The 25,097-nt window shown below is 34.3% G+C and overlaps 2 protein-coding genes across 3 annotated transcripts; one reads left to right on the top strand and one right to left on the bottom strand.

Moving 5' to 3' along the window:
• Positions 1-5,305: 5,305 nt before the first annotated feature.
• LOC149188751 (putative LRR receptor-like serine/threonine-protein kinase At5g48740) lies at positions 5,306-10,529 on the bottom strand. Of its 2 annotated transcripts, XM_089411697.1 has the most exons (16): positions 10,276-10,529; positions 9,561-10,095; positions 8,916-9,088; positions 8,610-8,723; positions 8,401-8,527; positions 8,226-8,297; positions 8,039-8,107; positions 7,861-7,932; positions 7,689-7,757; positions 7,259-7,512; positions 6,911-7,119; positions 6,661-6,787; positions 6,513-6,581; positions 6,142-6,331; positions 5,874-6,006; positions 5,307-5,758 (listed from the first exon to the last, which is right to left on the bottom strand). In XM_089411697.1, exons 1-16 carry the CDS (start codon positions 10,376-10,378, stop codon positions 5,420-5,422), a joined length of 2,655 nt encoding a protein of 884 aa, XP_089267823.1. In that variant the 5' UTR covers positions 10,379-10,529; the 3' UTR covers positions 5,307-5,419. The 2 variants fall into 2 exon arrangements, with proteins under 2 accessions (XP_089267822.1, XP_089267823.1); XM_089411696.1 differs by having other exon boundaries at positions 5,306-5,758; positions 8,610-9,088.
• An 11,866-nt stretch (positions 10,530-22,395) lies between these two features.
• LOC149188750 (putative chloride channel-like protein CLC-g) lies at positions 22,396-24,851 on the top strand. Its single transcript, XM_089413093.1, has 2 exons — positions 22,396-22,692; positions 23,955-24,851. Exons 1-2 carry the CDS (start codon positions 22,478-22,480, stop codon positions 24,034-24,036), a joined length of 297 nt encoding a protein of 98 aa, XP_089269219.1. The 5' UTR covers positions 22,396-22,477; the 3' UTR covers positions 24,037-24,851.
• Positions 24,852-25,097: the final 246 nt, after the last annotated feature.

Raw genomic sequence — 25,097 nt, 5'->3', positions numbered from 1 at the left:
TGGTCACAAATCTCCCTCGTCTCTTGTGTGACCCAAGAACCATTACCAAATGAGCTTGGGAAATGAGCTATAAATAGTTTCAGTCTCACATGTGAGGGGTCACATAGGTTGCAAGTCTCGAATCGGGAAAGAGTTTGACCTTGCAACCTATGCGACCCTAAGGTCGCAACGGTTGCATGGTTGGGGTGATTGGGCTTTGCAACCTATGCGACCTTGCGACCCACCGCTCGCTAGGTCGCAAGGGTCGTGCAGGTCGCATGGATGGGTGATTGGGCCCTTGCAACCTATGGGACCCAACGACCTCTTCGTTGCACAGTCGTATAGGTCCCAAGGGTCGTAATTTTACAGATCTGACTTATGCGACCTATGCAACTTGGGCTGGCAAGGTCGCACTAGTCAAAGGCGAAGGAAAGGTTGCATCATGCAATTGTGACTGGATGGCTTGGACCGAATTACGAGCTTAACTTGACCTGGAAGAAAGCCTTGGGTTCTTGCAAGACTTTTCTGGCCTCTCGAGCTCTTAAACAGACTCTGAGGATGAGGGAAACTTTTTAAAGGGTAAAAGGGGCTCCTAGATTTTAAAGAGCTTGAAATTTTGGAGGGGTTGTTGTGGTGGTTACAACACTAAGATATTAGGGTCATAGAGGAGGGAAATACTCTTGTGACTAATAATATCATATACTATGAATTTTCTAGACAACTATCTCTTAAATTTTGTCTAATGAATGTGCCATTACATATGTACACATTCACTTATGATGTTATTCAATGCAAAGAAAACAGAAGAAACAATGGTTGAATTTGGTTGGACATGGTTGATTACAATTAATCCGGGTTAATTTTGGTTTTTTGTGCTTTATGATAAATGAATTTCATTGGTTACAATTGACTACATTCCACTATGAAAGACTATGATTGTTCTTGGTTATAATTAACTATGATTGACCATAGTAAATTTGTTGGAACTACCTTTGTACGTGCTCTCATCAAGAGTTTAGGTTGATAATGCACCATTAATACTAAACTCCTAAGCATTCTTGTGATCTAAAGAATTTTTGAAATAAATATTTAGTCTAAACATTATTTTTTCTTAGTAAAAATTCCATATTTTTATTTGATTTCTTTCCAAACCACTTTGACATTTTGAATTTTATTTACTTGAATATTTGTATACCACTTTAAAATTTTGAATTTTCTTTACTTGACTATAGTTGTAGGAATAATGGTTTGGGATAATGAAGGGATCGACCTGAAAAGATTATGACATCTTATGAAGAATACAATTACAAGTTTCAAATTGATATGTACACTAAACACTTATTTCTATAACTATTCTTAATTAATTACAATGATCATTAGTTTTTTTCAAAAAAAAATACTTAAGCGTTGACTAAATTCAAATTAATATTGGTAAATAACTAAGTCATATAAAAGTAAAAGTTGCATTGGTTCACCAAGAAATTGACATACTTGGAATCAGTCAACCTAAAATTACTAAATTAGAACTGATGTGGAATATGGAATTAAAATCAATATGGATGGCTTAAATAATATAATATATCTACAAATCTAGTCATGAGCAATAAAACTAAAAAATAAAATAATGAATCAAATTCTCCTTTCGCTTATATCATATTCTAAATGCATAAAACTAATAGTTGATGATTAATATGTAAATCTCATGATAACTCTTAAATCTCACTTTTGAAATGGAAATTTTAAAATGTAAATTTATGTATTATTAATAATGAATATGTTTATAAACAATATTTATGGTTAAGTCTCACTAGTGCAACCTATTTAGGATGGGTCTCTTTAGCAAGGAAACTCACGATTAAACCCCACTGAAGTTATTGCGCATGTGCTAGGGGGAGGAGACACGCTAAAATACATTCAGCTTAGGGTTGGTGTAGCCCAAGCCAGATGCGATCCTCGGGTGACTTTAACAGCTTAGATGCCCCCTAGGTTGTGATTTCTCAAACCACATATCAACCCTGGAGAATCACAGACAACTTGATAAACAAAATAAAATCTATGACTAAAATGTAAATCCTATTATAACTCTTAAATATTATTTTGGATATAAAAATTTTAAAACAAAAATACTTATATTATCCCAGGCTTATAAACCATATATATATATAATTATTTAGTAATTATTTATTTAATTTTTAAATATAATTGTATATTATTATTTATATTATTTTTAATTAAATATAAAATTTGGAATATTTCGGAGACAAAAATATGATTTCAAAATATTAAAATTTATATACAAATACTATTAAATATTGAAAAACATAATTTTCCTTCAATTAATAGAGTGAAAAACATTTCTCAACGATTGAAATAATAAATCTTATAATAAAATATTATTATTATTATTATTATTATTATATATAACTTTAATTTGTATTCTTTTAATTAATATACTTATAAAAAATTTTAAATTTATTAAAAAATAGTACATGAATATTTTTATAAACATGGAAAATATGTCAAAAAAATCACATGGAAAATATGTCAAAAAAATCACATAAAATAGAGAGGATAATATGTTCTAAATTTTTCTGTTTAATTTTTGCTAATTAATTTTTTTTTATTTGTTTACATATTTTTATATTATTTAATTTTTTTAATTAATATAAATTATTTTGTAAATTAATATTTATTTAAATAATTATTAACATATTCTACTCAAATATTTAAATAATATCATATCAAAATTTTATGATGATGATGATGGTTAACGTCTGCTAAGGCCAAACATTGGTCTATCGGACCTAAAGAAACAAATTATTTATTTTGATTTAAGATTTTATTCCTATGCTCAAAAAACTTAGAGAGAAGCCTCCCGAGCTCACTATAATTTTGACATTGTAAAAGGCTAGGAAGGTCAGTATTGTAACAAAGATTGTGAAACTGAGATCTAATGTGGTTATACGCATGGCACTCTAAGAGGAAGTGGTTTTCATCCTCGATGTTCCTATTCTCACACATATGGCAAATCCTTTCCATCCATGGCATTTTAGGAACTGCCCAACGACCTGTTTCACTAGGGAGCTCATGAGAATTCGTTCTAATCTTTGCTATATTAATTTTCTTCTTTGAGCTAGTTAAAATAGAGAGATACTTTTGATCTTCTAGGGTGGGGTTGATGACCTTCTTATAATAACTTAATTTTCTTTTAGCCACTAAATCTTTCTCACACCACATTTTTTCTTTGAACTTAGAAGTAACAATATCTTTAATGTTATTTATGTTTTGCAATGCATCATTCTCGTTGATTTCCCAATAGTTTAACGAGGCCCTTGTGTCTTTATGCCACCCCCGATTGAGCCTTAGGTGGTTTTTGCTGGAATTTAAAGCTAGCTTAGGAAGTCTATGATTGTCTATGTTATTGAGTTTGTGCTTGTACAGCAGAAACCTAATTATAGCTAGGCTCTCAATAGGGGAAATACCTGCTTCTATAAGGAGAATAGAATAGGGTGTATTACTTTTAATTTTCAGGTTATAAGTTATAAAACGCTTCTGTATTTGCTCAATCTTTCTCCATGATTCTCTGGAGATGCTGCAACCCCAGACTTCATAGCCATATAAGATAACAGGAGAGACTAAAGTTTCAAAGAGGAACTTCTTTTTATCCCACATTACAAGGTTTGTTGTTTTACAATTTTTTTCAAGACCAAAATAAGCTTTCCTCCCCCCATTAATCATTTTCTCAATGCTATGGTTCCACTTGAGCTTGTGATGAATATCAATTCCTAGGTACTTGTAAGAATACACTTCCTCCAAGTTATTATTGTCATACATAAAATTAGCGTAAGAGTCCTTCTTGGATTTGATAATCATAACTTTTGTTTTGCCAGTGTTAACAGTGATACCCATGGTAGAGAAAAAATCCTTAAGAAGCCTGAGTTGCTTATGAAGATCAGATGGGCACCTTGCCAAAAGAACAATATCGTCAGCATAGAGAAGAAGGATGACCACTATCCCAGCTAAGATCGTGCCATCACATCCTGCTTCCTCTAAATAGCCTTCGAGTTTATCGATGTAAATGCATAGGGTAGGGGAGAGGGGGAAACCTTGTTTAACTCCGATGTTACACTTAATATCTTTCGACCACCCCTCATTGCTCTTTAGCTTGGCAATTACATTCTTGTATAACCTTATAGTGGCAGCTCTCAACTCGAGAGGAACCTTTAGCTCTTCTAATCTATTCCAAAGGTTGTATCTAGGAGCTGTATCGAAAGCCTTTCTAAAGTTCACAAAGAAACAAAATAAATTGGATTTATCATTACGACATTCCTCCGCAATGATCCTAAGCGTAACGAGGTGGTCTATTGTTGAGTGATGTCTTCTGAAACCTGCTTGGCCTTTAGCCCGCTTACCTTCACTTTCAACACATAAGCTTAACTTCTTCTCCAAAATACTACAATATAACTTGGCTAAGAGAGGGCTGATCATAATTGTCCGATAATTAGAGGGGTTATTTGTATCCCCACTTTTAAAAATAGGGATAGTGAGGCTCTCAGTCCAAGGTTTAGGGAACCCTTGCTTGACTGGTTGATTGAAAAGCTTGTGGATGTGGGGGTGAGGACAGGACCTCCAATTTTTAAGATTTCCGCTTGGTAACCTTCAATGTCCTTAGCTTTCCCATTAGCGAGACAATTAACCCCAAATTTAATGTCTTCTAAAAAGAAAACTTCTTTCATTGTAAACAAGGTTTTTAAATTATCCAAAAATTTTCAAATTTTTATAAAATCATATTGAAATTTTATAAAATCAGTATTTTATGTGAAATATGTTATTCATTCATCAAAATATGACGTGTATTTAATTCGTCTATTACCTCCTCACGATCTTACATACGTTACGCATGAGATTCATTGTCCCGTAACCCTTTTATGATATATTTGTGCACCATTAAAAATAATTGTTAAGAAAAATTAATATATTTTCAAAAAGTTATTTTAGATTATATTCAATATGGATTTGATTTACTTAATCTTAAAACAAACTAATACTTTATAAATTTAAAATCCAAATTATTCATTCAATCAAGAGAGGAGAAGTTCCATGCTTTAAGATTAGCTATTAGTTACATTGCAATTATTTTAGTAAAAGTAATATACACTATATTTATAAATTGATTTTTTTATTGTATATATAGATTTAACATTTTGAATAAATTATAAAACATTTTTATTGTGTAGGAATTACTTATCAACTTTGTGATTTAATAAATTTCTGCTAAATTTTAAAAAAATTAGACCAAACAAACCCAAAAAAACCCACTGAAAAGTAACAAACAACTCAAAAGTAACTATAACCATAATGTACACTGTGTACATTTTCAGGTCTGACTTAGCCAATCTTCATTCAATGAGCCAATCAAAAGGGCGCGAACTCATATTCCTCAGTGAGACACGTTGGTGTTGTCATTCCACTCTATTCCTCCACCTCCACTCGAATCCACGGATATGGAGACGGGTCCTGACAAAACATCGCTACTTACACTACCAAACTCCTCTATAATTGAAACAGAAGCACGATGATCTTCTTGTTTGATAGCCTCCTTCAGCTCTGCAACTACCTCACTCACGCTCGGCCTGGACGATGGTTCAGCCTCAACACATCTCATCGCTACTTTGGCAACACTAGTGATACATGTCATGTCGTAACCTCCACCCAACTTCTTGTCTATGATTTCTGCTATTTTGCTAGGATTATCGTTGTCCACTAAATAGGGCTTCACCTATAAAATATGACCAAAAATCTGGTTAATCTTGGAGAAGATGCACTACAACATATTCTTAATTTAATTTCTAAGAGGAGAAGATGAACTATTTATGAATGATCACATTACTTACCCATCTAATCATGTTTACTTCCGCTACAGGTAGTTTTAGATCTATGGGTTGCCTACCGGATACGATCTCCAACAAAACCACTCCAAAACTATACACATCACTCTTGTCTGTCAACATTTGAGTGTGGAAATACCTGTCAAAGTGCCTCACAAAATTTTAGCAAAGTACCATGGAAAAGCTAATTGAAACTGCCTCTGCCCATATACTGTATTGAAACTTTTAACACCAGAATATTACAAAGAGAGTGCAAGTTATATGTCTGACATACTCTGGATCCAGGTATCCCGCAGTTCCTTTTACGGCAGTCGTAACATGAGTAGCCTCCCCATCGGTTGTCATCTTCGAAAGACCGAAATCGGCTAATTTACCATTCAAGTCGCTGTCTAAAAGGATGTTGGCGGTTTTTATATCCCTGTGGATTATCTTTGGGGCGCAACCGACGTGCAGGTATTCCAGTACTTCAATAGAAACCATAGATGGATAACGTGAGATATCATGTGGTTACGCATTCTTTGTACTTTGTAATGTCAAGTAGAAATCTAGAAATTTACTTCTGCCCTGATGTAACGACTATTTAACTTCCCACATTTAGATCATAAAAATTTCATGTGCATCAAAGAAATTAAGAGAAAGACTTACCTTGTGCTGCATCTAAAGCTATTTTCAGCCTTGTTCTCCAATTTAGTTTGGAATGATGTGCACTAGGACCTGGAAAAGAACCCATGTTGGTTATCTTATCTATTTTATCAACTCAAATAAACATATATCTCTCAGCAGAAGTATTTACCATAAAGGTGATCCCTTAGGGACCCTCCTGACATGTACTCGTAGATAAGCATAACTTCTCTCGATTCGTTACAATAGCCTAGTAAAGAGACCAAATTCCTATGATGGATTCTGGAAAGAAGATCAACCTGTTTATAAGCAAAATCATTAGCATGAATTTTCCCATAGATACAATATTCATGAGTAGACATTCGTACATTGATCTTAGTTCAATCTTATTACATGATTGGAGTTCAAGATATGAGAATCACCTCATTCAAGAACTCGTGAACTCCTTGTTGGGAGAACTGTGACAGTACTTTTACCGCTATGTCTATTCCCTGGGGCAATTTACCCAGAAACACCGATCCAAATCCCCCTCGTCCAATCTCCCGACTAAAAGTTTGTGTGGCCGCTATCATCTCTTCCAGAGTGAACACACGAGATTTTGTTGGATTTGGCACCACAACCATTGAGTGGTCTGCAATCGATTCAGGGGAGGTCAAATTCATGAGAATCAAAGCTCAAGAATCATTCACATGATTTTATGACAGGGACTACTACGGCCATAATATTTTATACTATTACAACATATCTACTATTTGATAGTATTTGGTAACCTTGTGAAAAAACAGAACTTCGTTCCTTTTCCGTCCCACTTCTTTCATTGCCAACACCGTGTTCAGTTCTCTTGAATTTATTGCGATACGCCACGATAGCCACTATCAACGCTAAAGCGAGGATTAGAAATCCACTTAGCGTTATTCCGAGGATGATCTTCAATTTATTCTTGTTTGTGTGGTGTAGAATCCGTTCCCCCTTATGTATTATGCATTCCCCTTTATGTATAAGTAAGTAAGGGTTGCCACAGTAGCTGCAACAGGCCAAAGAAAATTATTTTTCAAGACCGTCCTCCAGCAAGATTAATCAAAATCTTAGCTGGATTGATTACTATTGTCTTCTTTTCTTATAGAAAATGGAAAGAAAAATATGAAATCTCAAATCGGATTTGTGTCAAAGCATAAGTAATACGAAATGACATATGATTACCTGAATTTCAACGAACCATTGAGAAGTTGGGCAGGAATTACACCACTGAAATTATTATTTTCTATATTCCTGTGAAAATGAATTAGGGTATGAAATTTACTAATTAATTTCACTAAACTTTGAAGAAGAATGGCGAAAAGATAAACAGAAACGGAAGAAAGAGGGGAAATACAATTCTTTTAGATTTTTAAGTTCACTTCGCCAGCTGGGAAGAGTGCCACTCAAGTTGTTGTTTTGTAAATATCTACATAATTTACAAATTATAATTAAATTTTCAATTTTTGAAAAATTGGCTCAACACAAAAACAGAAGGCAGAAAACTAAAAGTTGAATCTTGAAAAGAAACTTACAGTCTCTCCAACTTGATTAAAGTCGACAAATTTGGCAACGGCCCTATCAAATGATTATTGTCAAACGACCTGCTTATTTCAAACCAGTGGGTAAAATGCTTCACACATGATTATTATCTCACATAATCTTCCAACACAAATTGTCATCCCATTCATAAGTATTTATTCCAAGTCAAAACCTGCTTACACTTTAATTAATGCGGTCAACTCTCCAATATCATTAGGCACCGATCCTCCAAGATTCCTTCCTGACAAATCGCTGGTAACGATACGATTTTCGTCAACATACAATTTCACGGTATGAATCTCATCAGTATTATGTTATGATTTCAACTGTGAACAAATCGAAAAATTGAACTTACATTCCGGATATTCTTATGGGCGAAGTACTGTTTTCACAGACAAGTCCTTTCCACGGAATGAAAAAGCAAGGATCAGAAATCCAATCCTTTATGCCAAACTTGGTTTTGATAGCCTCCAGAGCTTTATCTGCATTGTAAAAACATCTTGATTAGAAATCGGATCATAATATCAACGATTCCAGTCTCAAAACATTAAGAAGGTAACTTACGATCTTCTGCATATGTGGCTGGTTGGGTGTCAATTATTTCGTAAGCCTCAAAGGCGTTCATTATGGGATCACTGGTTGCATCCATAGTGTTGACCAAGGCAAAATCGAAATCATCTGTTGGATTGGATATAAATTTTAGCTCCCGGGTAGAATAATCGCTCAGAGAAGTAATGGCCTCAGACCGTTTCTCATCATTTATTGTCACATAAAAGGATCTATGTTCAGACATATTTAGCTGCTCGATCTCTGCAACATATAACAGCAATAATAATCTATGACCATTAGTCGATCCGACACTGAACTCACGTGCCGTGTCAATAATAACCGCCGCTGTTTGCATCACAGCACTTGGAGGAAGTTCTGTGGTATTGCTGGTTGAAATGGTCTCTTGACAATTCACAGGCCGTACAGGATAATGATTGTCAAAAGTTAATCTCAATCTGTAATCCCAGATCCGGTCGAACATGTCTTGAGGATACCTGTTTAATTTACCATACAAAACCTTTCAGCTCACTCATGATTACCAAAAATATTATAAAAACCTTGAAACTTCATACATGGCCAGTCATATAAGTGTGCTATAAGTGTGCTTTGGACCGACAGTGAATCCTATTAAGTTATTTTTTGCGATAAGGCATAGATTTAAATCTCTATAATCTAACTTAAAAAATCATAAGTGTGCTTTGGATACTTCATACATGGTAAGTCATATAAGTGTGCTTTGGATAAACCGTGAATGGATGCATTCTTAAGTTATTTATTGAGATAAGGTATAGATTTAAATCTCTATAAATCTAACTTAAAAAATCTTAAGTGTGTTTTAGATAGACAATGAATAAGTGGGCTGTTAAATTATTCCTGGCAGGAGTTCAAATCCCTATAGGTCTAACTTAAAAAAGAGTTATCACTAACAGATTTCAACAGAAAAATATCTATAGTTAAAATATTCACCTAATGGTAATATTTCCACCAGCATCATATCTCCATAACCGCATCAACATTGTTCCTGGCTTAGCCTGTCCATACATGCCTTGTTGAAGCGTCCTCAATTCGATAGCAGAGATAAAGGGATCATCAGACGCCGAGGTTCGGATCAAGCAAATGTACAGGACTCTGCCAGAACTAACAAATATTGTTTCATTATAAAATGCGTATTTATCTGTGACCGCTACGTTTCCCATAGCTAACATACCCTCTGTCTCAATCGAGAAAGCGAAGCTTGGAAGTTGTTTGAATCCACTGTAATTTCCAATTGCAAACCATAACCTTAAGAGATAAGGCACATCAGGGACCACAGGCAACTGATAGCAAGACTTGTTGAGAGGCTTTGGGAAAACTCGCAAGGTGTGCAAGTAAGAACCGTAAGCACTAGCGTTCCCGATCTCTCCTCTGTGACCCACGTCTATATAATTATCATCAGTGACCCACATTATATTGTTTTCTGCAGTTCGGTTCGTTTCCCCTCCGCAGTCAATATTCAAAAATCCTTACACACGACCAGAAATTACTTAATAAAACAATACCTTGTTGTTGACCAAATATGAAGCAAAATGATCCGTGAATATCATAATATGACGAGATATAAAATTGCTGTACGCAAAGTAGACAAAACAGAGAAATTCCAACCGGTAAGACGGCACTCATGACACGTTTCATATGTAATTACCTGTTTGAGCAGTCATAAGAGGCAATAAACTCAGGAGCACTCCGACTAGCGCCATCCAACCGCTCCATTTGCCATGACGAATCTTGTCCACAGTGACACCCATTTTTTATAAAGTTCTCTCGCAGTAGATTGAAAGGAGGAGGATTCGAACAAACGGTTGCCTATTTCGAAAGAAATTGATATTACTCTTTACAAGGGATTTCTAGGCCTTTGCCTCTGCGCGAGCTTTCTGTGAAAGTCGAATGCATTTCTTCTCTACGGTATGTCTGAATAATAAAACACAACATATCCATAAATCACCTCACAGTCCTATCCTCACTTTTCAAAAGATTCCGAGGGTCCTTTCGTAACCCCTCGCTATGTTGGCTTTTAAAATGATTTCCAAAGGGTCCTACTTGGACATCAATCGCTAATGCTTTTGAAAGCCGTAGTCTCACGAGCGGTAGGAATTACTTGGAAATTTATGAAAATTTAGGCTATATTTATAGAAAATTTCGTAAGATTTTTTTAATCTAAGTTATAGTTGTTAAACTTCAAAATTTTAGGTGTCTTAAATGTTTTTGATGGCGCTGAATCTATTTCCACCATCAAAAACACGATTCAAACATTGGCTCTACAAAAAATTTTGAAATTTTTTTGTCCGGATTCCCACCACTTTTGGCCGTTAGGGCAATTCCTCCACCTTGGTAGACGACTCCCTTTTGAAATGATTCTTAAAATTAGTGGTGGGACAGTTGGTTTTCATGGTTTTCAATTTTAATTTTTTAGACTTATTTTAAATTTAAGATGTGTTAAATCAAATCAAACTTGTAAATATAGATTTTAATAAGGAATTACACTAATTTATATAGGGAGAGAGGGGCTTGTCTAATTTTTAGAATGTCTACTAAATGTTAGACAAAATTGACTAAAAAAATTTTAGGAAATGGTTATTTCATTTATTTTTTCTTCCACAGAGTTAGAAAACAAATTACATTTTGCTAATACATGTTATGCATGTATTTGTTTGATAGATAATAATCTTTAAAAATGAAGTTATGTTGATGGTGTTGCTGATTACAATTCATATTTGAGATAACTATAAGAGTATCTATTGAAAACAATGTTGAAATAAGAGTCCTTTAAGTATTGATCTTCTAAAGTGTTGCATAAAATGGAAAACTAGGTTGTGTGACTAGCCCGATGGTCATGTCAAATGTGAGGATGATATATAAATATCAGTGTAAATAAACAAAAAACATAAAAACAAAAGATTGTTGGTCTGCATCTATAGTCGGTGTTGTCATCCTCAATGAAAGTCTTGTGGTAGAACTCATAGGCTCCATCTTCAAAATATTTTGTTACTTCCCATGTCTGCGAGCCAATGGAATAGCCTCCTTAGAGAGGGTGTCTGCACATGTGTTGTGTTCCTTGTAAATGTGAGAAATAGTAAAAATATAAGAAAGTTCACTTGGCGCATGAAATATCATTCAACAGGGGTTGAATTCTAAGGTTGTAACATCTATTTAGACCTTTAGTCTAGTTGATGATGAGTTGTGAATCCCCATAGATTTGGATAGAAGTGGTGTTCTTTTCCATAGCAAAGACTAGTAATAGTTTTAGAGCCTAGAGCTATGCTAAGTTATTTGACCCTTCTTTGAACCCCATTTTCATATTAAAAGAGTGATTGTCTTCCAGGTGCAGGACAACTCCACCACCACATATTTTCAGATCTCCATGTGTGGCTCCGTCAAAGAAGCCCCAAGGCCTATTTTTATTGATTTGTGACAACGAAGTGATTCAAATGTAAGGAGCAAAGGGCAGCTTAGGCAAGAAATTCAAGAGAACAAGAGATTGATCTGTTGTGATTTGAGGAGGAGTTGGTTTATCATTGAAAATAACTTTTTTTCTTACTAACCAAGTGCCCTATCCAGATAGAAGAGGGAGAACCATGAAGTCTCTTGTTCCCTTATTGGCGACACACACTTGCTAAGCTACCTTAAGATTTGGTCCTTCCCACTTACATGCCTATCCCAACTTTCAAGAAAAGTAATGCTAGAGGATTTTGGTGTAGGAACATTCGATTAGAAGGTGATTGATTGATTCCTCTGATTATTTTCATAGGCTGCACCAATTTGGCCCCTCTTTTTCTTGTCTTATGCACAAAAATTCCCATGTGTTTATTTTCTTTCTAGAACACACCACATGAACAATCTAGATTTGGCTCGGCACTTAAGCTTCCAAAGGTGGTGCCACCACAACTCGAGGTCGTTAGGGGCTTGGTCAAAGATGAGGGTTAGGTATCCTTCTTTAGGAGTGTAATGTCCCAAGGAGGAGAGGGTCTAAACTAGCTCATCAGGGTCCAAAAAGATGCATATGAGTGCCTCTTGCAAGGATCTAGTGAAGGCTGACGAAGTTCCACTGTAATGTCTCAAAAGGTTCAGTTGTTTGCCTAAAAACCATTTTTGGTTTATGAGGGGATTCATATGGGGAGGGCGCCACCTAATTTAGAGTATAAATCCCTTCTGGGTGAAGAAATGTTATTAGTCCTTTGGGAAGGTAATGACCTCCACTACTTCTAGTCCAAGGATCAATGCCCAGCATGAAGTTGGTGCTTACGCCAACTTTCCAAGCAAGATTGATTTCAATTAAGGGAAAGGAGTTGATAATGGCCCTCCATATGATGGAGGCATTTGGTCTATTTTTGTTGGAGTTTTGAATCCAATCCTCAAAGGATAGAGGAAAAATGTACTTCCTGTAGACCATTGAAGTCCATAGACTTTGAGAATTGTTCATCCTCTAACCTGCTTTGGCTTCAATTTCTTAAGTAAAAACGGAAGTTGTTTCAATCCCCACCCTCACCATGCTTTGGGCATGGCAATTTTGTACCATTTAACCCATGGTGATGCACATTGTTCGTAGGTTTCTGGCCAAAGAAATTTATAGCAAAATTTCTGAATTTTGGTGAGGGTGTCTTTCGGAATCTAGGAGAGTGACATCCAGCAAACTAGGATGGCCTCCATAATTGATTTAATTAGGACTAAACGGCCTACCCTTGATAACCATTTCGTGCTCTAGATCTTGAGTCTCTTTTATATCTTTGTTAAGAGCCATTTCCAATTTGGATTTGTGTAAAAATTGTTTTTCAAGAGGAACCCCAGGTATTTGAATCCATTCTCGATATTAGCCTGATTGAAAGGAAAATAGTGCATATAGGATCTCAACTCTCCTTCAGTTAGACCAAAGGGAGATATGGTTGATTTTTGGATATTGATTACCATTCTTGTCGTTGCTTCGAGGAGAGAAAGAGCTTCCTTGATTGTGCGAGCATCACTAGCGTCATTTCATAAATTACTTAGACTACATGTGTATATATATATGTTTTTCACAAAATTTTAAATATAATTTTTAATTAAAAAAATTATTAAATTTTAATTGAAATTAAAAATTGGATGTGGAGTATGCCTTAAAACTTCTTCTACTTGATGAAGAGCTTGTCTTCCTTAGACATAAGTAAATAGGCTAATGGCCAAAGATCGAACTTGTCTTCCTCAAATATAAGTAAATAGGCTAATGGCCAAAGACATTTTGATATGGCAATAAGAATATTACAATTTAATTTGTCCTTGAATTAAATTGTGAATTAAAATCGAATTTAGTATTAACAGCTACTTGGAAATAATTAATTAATTAATTTTAAATTAATTAGTTGGAGAAATTCAAGTTAGAAGTCTTTCTGAAGTCATGCAAGAGTTATCCCTTAAATTAAGGAGATAAGATTGAGTTATATTTGAGTTGTAATTAGTTGACTCAGTTTACTGAGTTAAGTCTAGTTAAATTAGTTCCAAACTATTTGAGGAACTAATAGTGAGTTAACAGTGAGTTGATGCATTAATGCACTCAACTAGTGCTACTCCAGTTAACTGAAGATTCCTTCATCAGAGACTCATGCATGTTTATTCTGAGAAAGACCCAGTTGAGATTAATGTTCAGTGTACTATCAGTTGCATGTGTTTTCTCATGGAGAAAACTCATGCATGCAGTCAAGGATTCATCCTTGAGGATTGTGCAGTTTTGAAGGATTGGTTTTCCACTTGGTAATAGGAAAATCATCCAGAAGGAACAACGCATGGAAATAGGAGCTTGGAGGGCAGAGAGGAAGGCTGGGGAGAAGCCAAGATTGCCTGTGAGTATCTGTGAGAATTGTACTGAGAGCTGGCTAGCTGTGAGAGCTAAGGCTTTGTATAATTCCTATGTATTTCCACCATGTATGATAATACAATAGTGTGGGGTTTTTAACTGAGGCTTTCCCCAAAGTATTTTCATGTGTATTGTGCCATTGATTCTTCTTCTTCTGGTTATATTGTTCAGCTCAACCTTTAAGCTTCCGCAAATTGATAGTAGAAGTAGGTTATAGTATTCTACTTTGATTTATATTGCATTATTGGGTTAACCTACCACCAGATTTTCTACATGGTATCAGAGCCAGGTTTGTAGAAATTTTCTACATGGTATCGGAGCTGTGAACAATATATTGAGAAGAGAATTCAAAGTTTGAAGTTCGGGGTTGCAGGGGCAAATCGAATTCATATCATACTTCAAGGTTGCCCAATGGCGTTCTATGGCTTGAGACTCGAGTATGCCTTAGAAGGTAGCTCGAATTACATAGCTTGGAAAGATAGAATGGAGGTTGTATTAGAAGACAATGGCTTGAAGGAATTCATTGATCAAGAAATCCCAAAGCCAGCTTCAACTAATGTACAAGATTTGGCTGAGTGGAAGAAGTGTGTGCCGAAGGTGAGACAGGTCATCCTTGAGGGAGTTCAAGACCATATTGTCTTGAGTCTCCATGGGAAGTATACTCCATTTTCAGTGTGGAAGACATTGAAGGACCTCTACCAGAACAGTAGCGACCAGAGGAAATTGGCGCTCAAGGATAAGCTTCGAAGAATCAAGATGGAGAAGGGTGATACTATTTCCACATATCTAAACAAGCTCACCACCTGCAGAGATGAGCTTGGCAGTGTGGGAATAACTACTGTAGATGATGATATGGTGAGCCTCGCTCTCCTTGGACTTTCAAAGAGTTGGAATAGCTACCAGGACTCTGTGAATGGAAGGGAGAAACTGTTGGATTGGGAATGACTGTGGTCGGATCTTATGTAGGGGGAGATCAAGAGGAGCACAAGAGATGGTTCTTCATCCAAGAATGATGATGAAGAAAATCTAGCTTTAGCAAGTAAGGCAAGGAAAGGGAAGGGGAAGGCTTCCCATTTCAAATCAAATTCTTCTCATGGAGGGAAGAAGGGTGACATGTCTAAAGTAAGATGCTTTAATTGTCACATGATGAGACATTATGCGACTAATTTCCCATCGAAGAAGACCAAGAAGGGATCCTCGGAAGGATCAGAAGGTGAGGCATTAGCCTCTCAGTTTGAAATGGACTTTACCCTCATCGCATGCATGGTGTCATCGATGATGGGTTACGTGTGGTATCTTGACAGTGGAGCCTCATTCCACATGACCGTTGATAAAAATTTATTCAATGCCTTGGAGGAGAAAGACCTCAAGATGCGCATAGAGATGGGTGACGACAGAAGGTATAGTGTTTCAGGAGTGGGCACGGTTGCTTTTCAGAGGGAGTATGGAGCTCCTCTCACCTTAACAGATGTGATGTATGTGCCTAGACTGAAGAAGAACTTGGTATCGGTCATGGTGTTGGAGGAAAAAGGCTACAATGTTGTCTTCAGTAAAGGAAAGGCATTCCTAAGACACATAGACATGGGTCAGACCAAGAGGATAGGGATTCGGGTGAAGAATCTCTATAAACTAGAGGTAGATGATTGTGCAGCATTGAGTACGAAAGCAGAATTGGTGCAAAGCCAAGACATTGGCAAGTTCTGGCACAGGTTATTACATGATTGAAGTTCAAGATATGAGCATCACCTCATTCAAGAACTCATGAACTCCTTGTTGGGAGAACTGTGGCAGTACTTTTACCGCTATGTCTATTTCCTGGGGCAATTTACCCAAAAACACTGATCCAAATCCCCCTCGTCCAATCTCCCAACTAAAGCTTTGTGTGGCCGCTGTCATCTCTTCTAGAGTGAAGACACTGAGCTTTGTTGGATTTGGCACCATACCCATTGAGTAATCGGCAGTTCATTCAAAGCACAAAAATCCTTCTAAACTACAGATACGTTTCATATTATTTTAAAATTATATCGAATATTGCAAGCATTTCCTAACCTCCTAGTGCTAAAGATCTTCGTTCCTCTTCCAGCACAGTTCCCTGTTGTTTTCTCCTGAAGTTATTAAGGTACATAATAATAGCTACTATCAACGCTAAAGCGATGATGGGAATTCCAGTGAGGGTTGTTCTGAGGACAACCTTCAATTTATTCTCCTTTGTATCATGTAGAATGCATCCCTAATGCATCCCCCTTAGGGATCTGTAAGTAGGGGTTTCCACAGGAACTGAAACAGACCAAACGTAAAGATTTTTTATGAACGTACTCCGTTTAGATTAATTACAATCTACGCTGGCTTGATTATCAATTTCTATGCCATTTTCCTTTCCTTTAGAGAAAACACAAAAGAAAATTATGAATATAAAGTACGATTTGTGTCCAAATGTAAATAACATAAAATAGGATATTGATTCTTAATTCTTAATAATAAATTTGGAACAAAATATTTTTATAATTTTCCAAATAATAAAGTCAAAATATTTTTATGATTTCCCAAGGTCAACTATCTAATTCTTAATAATAAATGTGGGACAAAATATTTTTATAACTTTCCAAATAATAAAGTCAAAATATTTTTATGATTTCCCAATTAATAAGGTCAACTTAATAATTGATGAGTGCTATTGGTTCATTTCCACGTATTTACATTATCTTTCCATCAATATAGATTTGTTCAGTTGTGGTTATTGATTTGCATATTGAACCTCATTTTCAAAGCAATGAATATATATTAATTGTAATTGTAAATTTTACTGAGAATCGTTTTAGAGTACTCAGTGTTAAGTAGTTATGGAAATAGGTTGAATAAATGTTCTTTCAATTGAATGTGTTTTTTTTTTTTATATATATAATTTTTTAGTGACGACTTGTTGTTGTTGTTGTTTTTTTTTTTTTTTTTTGGAGATTATGTTTAGTGATATAGGAAAGTTATTATATTTTTGTTTTATTGGAACTAAATTTTATGAATTTAATTTATATTGTGGTAATTAATAAAAAAATGATAATTTTTGCACAACATAGTTTCATATTTTTTAATAAATAAGACTTTTGACAAATAGCATATTGATTTTAAAATTTGATATGAAAATCTTATTAATATCTTATGTTATTCTTTGAGATGTTCGTGACTATATAAGATCTATTTCAAGGTATCATGGACCCACTTTTGATCTCACGCTGGTTCTTGGGCCAAAGGGGATCTCTTAACTATTGATAAAGATAAGTTCTTATTGTTAATAAGAAGTGGCCTATTCTTTAAGCTCATAACGTCATATTTAAAATAAAATAAAATAAAAGGATGATAAATAGGGTTGAGAATAAATGACAGTGAGCATAGATAAAACATTGTAAACATCTTAGATCAAAAGCTTATCCATTAGACATAGAGTCTTAAAGTGCAGAGCACAATAACTAAATGTGAAAGGTGGAATAAGCTTAAAGAAAATAATAAACCTTAGGTGTGGTAGTAAGGAAGTCATAAGAAACCTAAGATGAAGAAAAATGAATTGTTGGGTATTAAAATTAATCATGTTGATAAACATTTGTTTGATGATTTTAATGTTCATCTTAAATGCATATATACAAAGGCATGGAAAAGAGCGAAAACAAATCTAAATTCTTTAATCATGTTTTGTTTAATGTATATACATTTCATACAAACCATAAATATAAAGATATATGAAATCAAATTGTCTCTGTAAACCTTGAATATATGATAAATTTGGCCTGAAAGATGTGATAAATGCATTCATAATAGAAAAGAAGAGAGATGAAAAGTGAGAAGCTTAAAACTAAAAAATGACAGGGGAACAAAGCTCTACTATCCCTAAGACATGAAGCCAATAAGCAATTCACCTGGATCTAAGAAGTTTACAAATAGTCTCAAGAGTTGAATTACAGAGAAAACTCCCCTCTCTCATTGCTTCCACAATTATCTCTCCCTTGTTTTTTAATAAAATTTATTATAAAGTAAGCCCTTAATTTTAAAAAATCATTTTAAATAATAATAGTATATTTTTTTTTTTTTTAACTTGGATCTAAGTAATAGTGGGAGTGGATAATAAAACAAGGACTTGGTTAAGAAAGGATAACCTCTATCCAAGATACAATCTTGGATAAATAGGATAAATCGGTTTAGGAGACAAGGGAGAGATCAATGATTAAGCCAAACTTGTGTGAAGTCAAGAATTTTGGAGTCGTTTTATGTTACAACATTGGTTCCAATTGGGGATAATGTCTCTTTATGGGGCACAAAGAACATGTAGACCACATTCCTTCATCTTTTCTCTATAAATATATCCTTGTACGTGCTCATATATGGTCCATTGAAACCATTTCCAGGTTTCTCTTTGTTGACTTATTCAACATTGAAACAATTGTATGTGCAAATTGAAAATAAAAAGTGTTCTACAAATTCAAAACCAAATGCTCATTTGGAAAGATTATTTATGCACAATTGGTCAACTCCTATATTAATCTACTCAACCCTTTTTGTTAAATAAAAAGTAAATTTCCAATACGATTGTGAAAATATTTGATTGGTTGAGTGAACCTTACTTTCATCCTTTTACAAGAATAGGATATGAAACACTAAATTGTATAATAAAAAAATTTAATATATATATATATATATCTTGAAGCTAATAGTTAAAATTTTGAAACTATAATCTTATAAAAGTCAAATATTTTGATATCTTAAGCAATATTGTCCCCATCCATATTGCCACTAGATATTTAAATATATGAAAAAAACTCTTTTGATCAAGAGCGAATAACTCATCTTTATCAACATGATTAACCTAGTTTTGTAAGATTTTCGTCTTCTCCACTTCTTGGATAATACCAAGTTTTTTCTCTTTTTTCAATTCTAATGAAGAAAATGAAAAAGGAAAGAAATTATCTTCAATTGATTTGGAAACTTTGATTGGGTTTTTCTCATAACCTTCTTCTTTGTTGCCTTCCTTAAATTTGGTCTCGGGTTATTTTTAAACAACTTGATTTTGAAAAATATTTGAAACAATAATATAACTCTCTTGATTTTCTTGATTCAATCCTCTTTTGAAAAAGTAATACATAACAGTAGAAATATTCGTTTTAAAACTTGTATTGTCACTTACCACCTTTGGTGCACTTCTTGAAATTATGGCCGCAAGTATTTTCATAAAGGAATTGTCTTTTTCATTATCACTACTTTGATAACCTTTCCTTTCACATTGTAGCTCACAACAATGCTTGGAAATAAGGTCAGTTGAATACATGGTTTTGCAATAAGAATTAAACATTGCATGAAAGTCATTCAATGAAGAGATATTGGCAAAATGCAAACTTCCATACCATTTTCTCACATCTCTGCCTAGAGATATCATGAACATTCTCATGAGAACATCCTTGTCAAATTTCAAGTTGATGCATAAGATTGTGAAAATCTTGCAAATGTTAAGCACAAATTTCTTCATCATTTCCTCTAAAGTTTGGAAGAATGTATCCATATCTATCATTATTAGGAGTGGATGTGGAAAAGAAGGTACATTTAAAAAATCAATAGGAGCATATTTTGTAGCTATCAATGAAGCAAATGAATAGGCCATTAGATAAGAAATGGATCACCAAAATGTGGAGACAGTAGGTTAAATTATACAACCTGTGTTTAATCTTTATTCATTTTCAAGAAATAGGTTTGATCTTTGTAATTTTGTAGGGAAAAAAAATCAATTTTGTTCCCTAGTAAAAAAAATGTTGTTCCTTGAGATGTTCTTAAATGTTTAGGAACCATGTCAAAGCATCTTGTACCCACTTTTTGGCTCAAGTTGACTTTCAGGCTAGATGAGGCTCCCTCAACTATTGATAACAACTCATTACTTACTATTGGTAAGAACAACTTATTCTTTAAACGCATAAAGTTGGATTTAAAATAGAAAGGGTAAATAGGGTTGAGAATAAATATCAGTAGACTGAGATAAAACACTACATACCTCTTAGATCAAAATCCTATCCATTTGGCATGGAGTCTCAAAGTGCAGAGCACAATAACTAAAAATGAAAAGATGGAATAAGCTTAAAGAATACAATAAACCTCGAGTGTGACAATGAGTAAGGCAGTCAAACAAACTTAAAAGGAAAAAAGGTGAACTATTAGGCATCAAAATGAATCCAATTGATAACACATCTTTCATGACTTTAACAATCAACTTAAAAGCATGTATTCAATGAAATTGAAATTATCTACCCATACTTTGTTTATTTTACAAACCTTTAATACAAACAAAAAACTATAAAGAAATATGAAACTCAAAATTTCTTTATAAATCCTTGAAATTATGAGGACTCTGGCTTGATAGTTGTAATAATGACATTCATAAAGCTTAAAGTTGAAAATGACATGCCAATAAGTAGTTGTAATAATGACATTCATAAAGCTTAAAGTTGAAAATGACATGCCAATAAGTAGTTGTAATAATGACATTCATAAAGCTTAAAGTTGAAAATGACATGCCAATAAGTAGTTGTAATAATGACATTCATAAAGCTAAAAGTTGAAAATGACATGCCAATAAGTCTTTATTATCCTGAGATATGAATCCAATAAATAATTCACTTGGACTAAGAAGTTTACAAATAGGTTGTAATAATCACATTCATAAAGCTTAACGTTGAAAATGACATGCCAATAAGTCTTTATTATCCTAAGATATGAATCCAATAAATAATTCACTTGGACTAAGAAGTTTACACATAGCACCAAGGGTTGAATTGCAAAGAAAGCTCCCCTTTCTTGCTAATGCCAAAATCATTTGTATATCTTCCTTTTATATAATTTATTATAGAATGATCTCTTAATTTTGAAAACTTATTAAAAAAAAAAAAAAATTAAACTTGGCTCTAAATAATGATTAAATTGGATAATAAAACAAGCGCTTGGTGAAGAAAGTCTAGGCTCTGACCAAAAGAGTTTTTTTTATAAATGGGGGAAATTGGTTTAGGAGATGAATGAATAAGTGAAATCTAGTAAATTTGATTAGGTTGTTACATCCCCTTTCATCCTTATGATTGCTTCTAATGAACTCAAATTATAGTATCCTCAATATATTTTATAAAAAGAAATAAATTTCTAATTAAAGTTTCAATTGTGATAAATTTTAAAATATATGCTTCTAAATGTTTTAAAGTGTAAATTGTTCAACCATAATAATTTAATACAATGAAAACACTTTTATAGTATTTACTAATATTTATAGTTTTTCTTAGTATTACACAAGATTATGAATGAAATGAATTACACGAGTATTTCATTCATTCAAATATAAATTATAGTTTCAAGCATTAACTATTTATTTGAATAACAAAGGTTTTCAGATTTATTTTATAATGGTTTGATTTGAAATATCATTATAATAATATTTTATATTAAAAAATGAGATATACATATTATGTTTTTTTCCTGGAAAAATTATTTGTAATTTTATTAATAAAAATTAAATTACAATATAACAAAAATGAATTAAATTTACTTAATATTATTATTATTTTTTAATTTAATTAACATCATATTTTTTAATTATTTAATCTTTATTTTACCAATACTACAATGTCTCTTCTCACATTTTTTATATATTGAATCATGGTCTATAGAGAGCTTTTGAATTTGAAAACGAGACAGGCGGGGGCAGGGGTTAAATTTGACGCCTGTATGCCCGTATTTCTCTTTTTTACCCGTAAAATACGTTTGAGTTTTAAATTTCGACGTCATGGGTAACTTCCCATTAATTTCCAAAAACGTCATATTGACGGGCAGGTTTAAAAATTAGAAGTGACTAGGTCTAGGAAGTGACTAGGTCTAATTATGTTCATATGTTCATAGGCTGTGAGTAATTATGTTCATATCTATCACCCATTCATTATTTGATGTGATTGCCAGTCTCCCGCCCCAAATGACCACATATCTTTTGCTCCTCGCCGGTTAATGCTGGTGTTAGATGAACAGAGAAGTGAGAATGGCAAGAGAAGTAAAAGATTCAAGTTGTGAACCTGAGCCTGATGAGCATCCCCTTTCAGAGATTGGAATATGCGAACCATTATTAGCGAACTCGAAGCAGCAGAAGCAAAGGATGAGCCGATCCATTTCCAATGCGACCTCGCAGCTAGCCATTGTGGGTTCAAACGTTTGTCCTATCGAGAGCTTGGACTACGAGTATGTCGCCCTCTAACTTATATGTCTGAATCTGTGGTTGTTGTTTCTGGATTTTCATTTCCATGTTGATCGTGTGAGCATGGCCTCATACATCTTGACTGCAGAATCGCATGATTTAGGTTTTGGAATATATTTCATTTTGAGATTTCTTTGATGGTATTTGGCATAAAGTTGGTTCCCCCATGGCCATATGGCCGGAGGATAGCCAACCAAATCCCTTGCTCCAGCAATTGGCGTTCAGGCCATGAGTTCGGTCCTCCTGATAAAGTAACCACATGCACTGATTCTAGATTATGTTCCAACACATTCTATTCCAATGCTAGAACCTGCAGAACTCAAACTTTGTCATGGTTTACTTTTGGGTTTCCAAGTCTTGACTTGAATTCCCCAACACCCCCCAACACACTTGTTCCACTTGAAAGTGGATAAGGGCAGCAATTGGCAAATAACGGTCATGGGTTAAAATTTCACAGGGCTTAGGGATCAAACTTGAAGATTCTAGCATGCATTCATATATTCAACTCTCTTACTTCTGCTCATAGAGTAAAATAGAAAATTATCCCAAACTTGCTTGCCAAAAAATGACAGATCATTCCAGCTTTCTCCATTACTTCAGTGGTGTGGTTCAGATCCTGCAATCATCATAGGCTACAGAGTACACCTTAAACACTCGTTTCTGTTTGGAAATTACACACAAACTCATAGTGAATGCATTGTTAGTTGAGTGTTAGCCAAGAGGAAAATGGCAAACACCCTACCGACTTTCGATTGGTTTGAAGCCAACCTCAATTGCTCGGATCTACCGTGACACCCTGCTGAATTTCGATGGGTTTGAACTTTGAAGCCAAACTCAATTTCTCGGATCTACCATGATATACTGCCATTTATGATTTTGCTTTATTGTTTTCAGATTGATGGTCCATCTTGAACTGCAGATCTAGTACCTCTGCCCTCTGCCCCTGGATTTATAGACAGACCCTAATGCCAATGTTGATGTACCCAGCTTTAGATGCACGCCAAAACGTAGGGCTGTGGCCAGATATGGTGGAGATCGTGTCATATGAGCTATCTCATATTATCTAATTGAAGAACATTCTATTGGTTACTTCAATCTAAGGGTGATGAACACCATAGAATCAGTTTAAAATCAGTATTAGTGGTGGATGTACCATAAGGCCTAAACTGAATGTTTAACTTCTCAAGCATATACATTATTCCATTATTCTTGAAGCTGACGGTGGTTTCCTATTTTTATCATCCAGGATTATTGAAAATGATCTCTTCAAACATGATTGGCGTAGCCGCACACAGATTCAAATATTTCAGTACATCATTCTGAAGTGACTAGGTCTAGGAAGTGACTACGTCTAAACTTGCAAGTTGCATGTTCATTGTTGGCTTGTGAGAGAGGATTCTCAAGACAAAACATAATAAAGGATGTCCGAAGAACAAAGCTATCATTAGTTGCATTGGATGTCTTGATGCGGGTGTCTCTAACAGGGCTTGATTCATCTATGGTGGAATGGGATAAGGTATTTGACATCTGGAAAGATGCTAAAGAAAGGAGAATCTTAAATATTTAAAGTTTTTGCTTTTATTTTTATGTTTGTAATAGTGGTGTTTTGACAATTACCTCTTTTGGTGAAACTGTCGAAAATTTAGTTTGTGTACATGGTGATATTGAATCTACTTTTTGAACATTTACATAGTTCAAGCTCTTTACTATTCCACGGGGCAGCCCAGTCACTTTAGCCTGGTTCAATTTATAAATTAATTGTGAAAGGTTCTTTGAAGCACGAATAGCCAGAAACTGCACGACGCCATCATCTTAGACAAGATTGGACAAAAGGAAACATGAGGAGGCAAAAGGAAACATGAGGAGGCGGCTTCAGCATTGACATAGTATATATGCCATTTTATCTTTTACATACTCTTTGATTTGTTTCTTTTTGTAATTTAGACGATGGGATTTAATCTAGCTTTATGGGAAAATATTTTCCTGATCGCTGCTCGTTATTATTATTACCTGCTCAAGCCAATACAGTTGCTATAGCCCATCTTAACTTAGTCGGTTGTGTATTTTCTGGAGGATAAATGTTTCATTTCCGCTGGATTTGGTATGCTGAACAAATCTTTCAATACCCCTCAGTTATTCTGTAGTATCGGAACTCTACGTACATATTCAGAAAAACAGTTATAGCGTCCTTGGTGACTTGGACTGTTTTGTTATTTTGTAATACGAGTTATTACTTTTGATGGTTTTGATTTTTATTTTATAACATATGAATTAGGATATAAATGGACGGTAATAAGCAGTTTAAAAATAAATAAATAATCCATTAAAAAAATAAATAATCCATTAGGATATAGTATATGAGTATGAAGCAGTTTAAAAATAAATAAAT

The sequence above is a fragment of the Pinus tabuliformis genome, chromosome 3_1 (assembly GCF_031772625.1).
Source record: "Pinus tabuliformis cultivar Carrire ecotype Pingquan chromosome 3_1, CPIR1, whole genome shotgun sequence".
Taxonomy (NCBI): domain Eukaryota; kingdom Viridiplantae; phylum Streptophyta; class Pinopsida; order Pinales; family Pinaceae; genus Pinus; species Pinus tabuliformis.
The sequence above is the reverse complement of the archived record's forward strand: the minus strand, read 5'-3'. Positions and strand labels throughout refer to the sequence as shown.